Source organism: Parambassis ranga, chromosome 1, assembly GCF_900634625.1.
Source record: "Parambassis ranga chromosome 1, fParRan2.1, whole genome shotgun sequence".
NCBI classification, from domain to species: Eukaryota; Metazoa; Chordata; class Actinopteri; family Ambassidae; genus Parambassis; species Parambassis ranga.
This window is the reverse complement of record NC_041022.1, coordinates 22,999,210-23,006,141: the sequence shown is the minus strand read 5'-3', so window position 1 is coordinate 23,006,141 and position 6,932 is coordinate 22,999,210. Positions and strand designations below refer to the sequence as shown.

The 6,932-nt window shown below is 41.1% G+C and overlaps 1 protein-coding gene across 1 annotated transcript; it reads left to right on the top strand.

The window, feature by feature from the left end:
* Nucleotides 1–1,518: 1,518 nt before the first annotated feature.
* commd1 (copper metabolism (Murr1) domain containing 1) lies at nt 1,519–5,775 on the top strand. The gene is made up of 3 exons (XM_028412256.1): nt 1,519–1,713; nt 2,534–2,824; nt 4,317–5,775. Exons 1-3 carry the CDS (start codon nt 1,540–1,542, stop codon nt 4,422–4,424), a joined length of 573 nt encoding a protein of 190 aa, XP_028268057.1. The 5' UTR covers nt 1,519–1,539; the 3' UTR covers nt 4,425–5,775.
* Nucleotides 5,776–6,932: the final 1,157 nt, after the last annotated feature.

Below are 6,932 nucleotides of genomic sequence, written 5' to 3'. Positions count from 1 at the left end.
ATCTTCAGTATCGCCCACCCCTAGCTCGAAGAAAGCCACTGGCTTTGTTAGCTCCGTTACTATAGTAACGGCATTGCAGCGCTGTGGTAACCAGGAAAACATGGAGTGGATTTCAGCGGTGAGATTATTCATTATGAACCAAGTGGAACGGACTTTTTCACGAGCAATCGAAACAGCGTGGCTCCGTACATAGGTGGAGTTTCCTACTCAGTAAATGTGGGGGGTCCAAACGGGCCATTTTAAAATGTGGGGGGGACACGTCCCCCTCTGATATAATGGCAGTTACGCCTATGGTTCAAAGACAACAGCCTCAATGGTTTTAAATTTACTTTATGCACATTTTGGAGGACAGGTGGAGCACAAGACTGTATTTTAGAAACACAGGACAGGAATAGCCTAAAGAGAGAGGTGGAGCAATAGACTGGAAGGGTTGTACAAGACAAAACAAAACACCTTTTTTCATATATCTACAAGGTTTAATGCTGAACAAGCTAAAGTATCATTAGCATAGCAGCTACACACTGTTGCTGCATGAGCTAACAAGCTACTTTACAGCTTCATTTACGTTTTATATACATTTACGTTTTATATCACGTCATTATATTGACGTTTGTAACTCATTTAGCAGACGTTTGTAGGCAGAGCGACTCAGTGAACATTCAGGCTGCAGTATGAAGGAGGCTGACGTGAAGCCTGCGTCTCTAAAAGTGTTTAAGTGACACACTGGCACACCCCTCTCATGCTCGGGGCTCTGACTTCATCCATCATCTGAACCCGCTTCGTCCTGCAGTGCAGAATGGGTGCTCTACCGGTGAGAAGCAGGGTACACCACCATCACAGGGCAACCCTTCATTCAAGATTCAAGATTCAAGAAGTTTATTGTCAACTGCACATCAATTTACACTGAGCAATGAAATTCTTACTTTGCGAGTTCCCTTCATATGACTTTGTACAACTAAACTAAGATAAAAAACAGTAGACTTATTTTAGGCATAAGAATAAATAAAAATACGAATAAGCAATAAGAAAAATCAAATAAGTAAAATGTGCAGTTCTATGTACAGAGGGTGAAGTGTGATCAGTGTTTAAGGTGCATTGTTTATGCATTATTGTCAGAGGTAGGACGTTTAGAATGCAGATATGTTTACAGATTATACAGATTGTACTCACACACCTACTGGCAATTCAGAGTGACCAATTTAACCAAAACAAGCACGTCTTTAGAGTCTAAATAGAACTTATTATATGAAAATAAAACATAATGTTATTAGATGAATAAAACATATTCTCTTGAGAGCGAATTAAAGTCTTATCAAATATCAAAACCATTTGGCTTGATTTTTATTGAGGGAAAAAAATATCCTATATTGCACACACACACACACACACACACACACACACACACACACACACAGCAGTCTCAGCAGGACCGACAGCCCTGTGACGCTGAAAAATAAAACAATTTCCCACAATGCCACGTAGTGCCGGATTTCACGTGATACGCCTCATCCGCCTCACGTGACCACTGTGTCAGAAAACATGGCGAATGCAGAAGCCACGAAATCTTTGAGCGGTCTGTTGAACGGCATCTCTCAAGTAGTCTATCATAACAACACGGAAATCACAGAGGAGCTGCTGAAAAACGAACTTTACCCCGAACTGTCGCAGGAAGAGTTCAAGGCTCTGCACGACAAAATGAAAGGCCTGCTGAAGGTAGAACTCTCTGGACAGAAACACAACATATAGTATAGCTACACATCTTTTATTGCATTCAGCTAAAGCTGTGGGTCAGTAAATACCTACGGCTGAGGGGAAGAACTATAACTACATTTGTAAAGCAAGTGCTCGGTCTGCCACTAACGCGGCGACAGACCTCGGTCAGGCTCCAGCAGCATTAGTGAAGTGGTCTGAAGGAAGGCAGGAACAGACTCGAGCTTTCTGACAGTGTGACGTGTATTAATGTTAATAGTGAAGCTCGTTTCTGAGTGACATTTGTTTTTAGTCATTACTCTGTTCCAGTGTAGACTCGCTGTCGTCAGCAGGGGGCAGCATTACACAAACATTGTGACATTTGTTCAGTTTAGAGTTTAGGAACACAGTGATTTTTACCATTAATGTAACCTAGTTAGGATGGCGGTGATATCACATTTTAGCTTAGATTTAGCCAGTTACACTGTTTTTACATAGAATATGAATCCAGGTGATGTTTCTCAATGTGGTTTTGATCATATCCTTGTTGAGGTGTTGTTTACATTTCTCTGCATGCTGTATATCCATGTTCCTCATAACCAGATCGTATCCAACATCTGAAACAAGGAGAAGGTAGAAAGTAAATAAATAAATAGAAAGTAACATCATAGATTATTTGTGCAAGTGTGAACACACACTAGTATGTTATTGCAAACCATAGCCAAGTGTTTCAGTTTGTGTAGATGGGCCATTTTTTGTGCTTTTATTTGTTAATAAAATATTGTTTGTACATGTACAGTATTTAAGTTCTGTACTCTTCCTCCCTTTACCCTCCCTCTCATAGTCCATCGCCACAGCTGACATGGACCATGCCCAGCTGGAGGCCTTTCTCACGGCTCAGACCAGGAAGCAAGGTGGAGGTGGTGTGAGCGCCGAACAGGCCGCTGCTCTCTCTCGCTTCTGGAAGAGTCAGCGAGTTCGAGTCAGGGAGAGCTTGCTGTCTCAGAGCCGCTGGGAGCCAAGCCTCAGAGGCCTCTCCTGGAGGGTAGACCTCCAGACTGCCTCCAGCCACGGGGATGCAGACCACAGCGGCCCAGTCGCCTTGATGGAGCTGGAGCTCGGCAGAGCCGGACAGGTGAGACTGACATCCACTTTTTCCTCTAATATTAATTTAGTTTAAGTGGGTCAGCCCGTATGACCTCAGTCCTATTGTTCTACTGCAGCATTTTCTGTGCACTTTGATTTAAGCTGGCGGAAATGGAGTAACATAAAGATGTTTACAAGCAAGAGTAGCAGATGTACTATATTAAAACACTCAGACCCTACTCAAAACTGTGTTTTTATTGGTGGATGTGGCAGAATCACTCTAAAACTTTGCTTCAAAATTGAGATAAATGTTTCAGTTTTCAGGATATATTATTATAAATGATATAAATATTTGGAATGACAGCTTACTAGGTCTCACATTTCATTATCATACTGCTTTTAAAAAATACATAAATAGATTTTTTTAGTTTCACTGTCAAGACTGTTCCATAAACTGACTCCTTGAGTTTAAATACATCTTGATGTTGTTTACTGTTCTGAATCTAGATTTCTAAACATGTCAGTTCCTTTTAAATTATAATGGTTTCTCTCTTTATGAATCATATGAAGCTAAATTAACTTAGTGTGTGTCCTCAGCTTGAGTGTCCAACATCACCACTATTGAGGTGATGCTACTGATTTCACACCATCAGAAACTCACCTGGAGTCAGCGTCAACATGTTTCTTATGTCACATTTATGTCATAGGTTCAGTTATTACAAGCCAATTTTTGGGTCAGAATGTGGGGAGTTGCCATTGGCTTGTGTTGCTGACACTGACCTCAGTGTATTCATCAGGAGTCTGTGTTGTGTTTTCTCTGTATCCATCTGATCCAGTCTACAGGCCACACAGAAAGCAGGTCAGCAGAATAAAGAATAAAGCAGCATGCTCGGAGGCACTGAGCCACAGTGTATGCACACTTTAATGAAAATATAATATAGAAGCCTGACGGCTGCAGAACTAGGTGGAGGTGTTCATGTGTAACATAAAACCATCAAGGTGTCCTTAAATCCCAGAGGATCTGGATGACATGATGCCCTTCATCTCTGTAGAGGAACCTGGTTTTGACTTTAGCCTGGAAATGAGGCTAAACTAACAGACAAAGACAAGACACAAAACAAACACTGCACAGATGGGATTCTCCACATAGGTCGATGTAGGCGATGTTTATTTATTTTGGGTGCTATGTAACGCATGGTTCCAGGCCTCATGTTGCTGTTTCAGGCTATATGGACCAACATGTGACCGCCACAACTTAACCTCAACATAGCACAGGGGAGCAGTGTAATCTTTGATGCAAACATGAAAACATTAATCTTACAAAATATGGTTACAAACAAACAAATTGTGATTAAAGGTTGGTCACATATTGTTCAGAATATGTTTTTTGATTAAGGTTAACTTTATTAATCCCCATAACTAAACAGATTACTGTAGCAAAATCGCTCTGATCCTGAGTGTTCAACAGATCTTCCTTACTACACTCTAAACATTAAGTTGCTATAACTCACTGTTCTTCTTCTCCTGTCTTCCCGTTTCAGGACTCCGAGTTTGTGTGTCTAGAGTTTGATGAAACTAAAGTCAACCAGGTGCTGAAGAAGATGGCTGACATCCAGGAGAGCATCGACAGAATAGTTCACCGCACCTGAAAACACCTGAAAGGAGAATTGATATGCGAGTGTGACTGAGAGACTGTGTCAGCTGTCTGTTCCTAAAGTCCCAGTGTCCTGTTGGGTTTGCGTTATCCGCTGCATCACACAGGACCATCGGCAAGAATGGAATTGACGCCTCCTTACAGAAAGGACTTTGATTGCTGTATATATGATTTAAAGGTGCTCTCAGGTGGAATGCAAAGCTTCCATCATGCCAAACACATGTCCCACCATATTATGCTAACATTACCGTGCAATTTGCATGTTAGCGTGTTATATTTAAATTAGTTTCTACAAATGTTAACATGCTAACTTTAGCTGATGTTAGCTTTCACCTTAGATCATATTCCACTAACACCGTTATACCACTCTGAAAGCTCATTATTAGATGTATGGGCTTCAAGTACTGTTTAAAATGACAATATGTTTTTTTCATTTTTCAACTCAAACTTTATTGATCCATGTAAAAAATGTACATGAGGTATTCACATTTACCAATCATATTATCAAAATGTTAGCTTGTTAGCAAACTTAACGTTTTATCTTAAGCACACACTATTGACAGTACACTGAAATGCTTGCAGGAGCTGTAGTGAAACGCAGAGAAGGAAGAGCTACAACACGTCATTTCAGCTCCGTGTTGTGGTGAACTGACCACCTGTGTGTAAGGACAGACAAATTAATGATTACAACTACACAAATGGGGTGAAAGGATAATCTGATGTGTCACCACAGGAAACTGAAAACTATATTGGAGCATTTAGCATATCAATAGCTATGGATAGATCAATAGATTGAAAAATTGTTGCTACTCATTCGTGTCACCATAAGATGACAAATGTATTTATTTTTTTAAATATTTGGTTTATTACTTTTTTTCAGTTGCTGTTTGATTAGATATCTACGGTACTTCACCTCACCAGGTAGTACTCTTCCTTTAAAGCAATGGCTTTACCTCTGATTGTAAGGAATGCTGCATTTCAGCTTTAGGTGTGAATATCCTGTGACTTTGCAAATCCCAACTGAGCTGTGATGACCCTCATCTAAATTTGATATCTTACATGCAATTAAAGATACAGCTTCGATAAATACGCCCTTAATCAGCAAAGGTTGGACCATGTGGACTCGGATCAGGTTACGGTTTTGTTCTCAAGCTGAAGGACTTCATTTATAACCTGACACAAGTTTACTATCGGGCAGCACAGTCATTCTGTGTGTGATGTTATCACAGCGTGTCAGCATTTCTGTTTTTTCTCTTCTGCTGAGTTTAAGAAAGAAGGGAAAGAAATCATATAAAAAAACTATAAAAAAACTTCTTTGCTTTCTAATAAACCTCTGAGGAATGTGAGTCCCAGTTTGGAACTTCTCTTCGTCTGTTATGGGTGGAGATAGACTCACAGCTGTGATAAGGAGTCCCCTGCACACAGCACTGACCTGTTTTTCCTCTTGGTTCACACCAGCCACACTGCAGGCTCTAATACTTCTATTGTCTGATTCTTATCTGATTCTGTTAACATTGTGTGTGTTATTGTTATATTGATTAAATTAAACAGGTACAATCTTTCCAGTTCCATCTACTTTGACTGTGAAGTATCCACAGCAGCAGCAGGGCTAAAGAGAGCAGGTCTAATCTGGTATCATCCAGCATCTCACAGGAATGAATGCATATCGTTTTAGGACGAATCAGAGTTTGTGGATGAGATCAGGGGGACACACGAGAGGCTGCAGGTCAGATCTGTGCCTTAAATCATTCTGATCTCTTTAGCTGTGGAGTGTGATCGCAAGAATGATGTTTTTACACACATGTCTGGACTGTTAAAGGTCGCCCCCGCCAGCTTCCACTCATCTTTTAACGATAAAGGTGAACACGGACCGTGTGTTGTGCTCTGAGTGGACTGAAGGGAGGAGTCACGGCGCGCAGCACACGGAGAGGACGCGCACTTCTCCCGGGTCTCCAGTTCGAGGCTACACGTCAGTTATATCAGGCATCACACGTCTGGAGTTGTACATTTTTGGCAAATAGTCCGCTTTGCAAGGGCTAGTTGTAGCATAGATGACATCTCAACAAGGATTATCGCGCGTCCTGGTCTCCAAGACGCGCACTGAGAGATAAGAAGTACTTTCAGACTGTTAGCAGCGGGACAATGGAGCCAGCCTGCTCCTCTGCCAGGTGTGTGTGTTTGTGTGGCACCTTTGTTTGTTTGTTTGTTTGTTTGTTATGTGGAAACGTGGTCAGCTCAGGGTTATCAGAGGAAGTGCACGCAGTGAACTAGTCTACCAGTCATTGGCCACATATGTAATCAACATTGCAAACATACCTCATCTCACCATATCTATACACACAGAGATCCCGCCTGACACCATGCATTAAACAGACAGTAATGACAGCAGTGCAACATTTTCCAGAAACATTACTGCAGGACCGCTACAATATGATAACATTTTCCCAGTGTCATGAGGGGTTATCTTTAATTAAAAAAAAAAAAACAAGGAAATGTATCAATT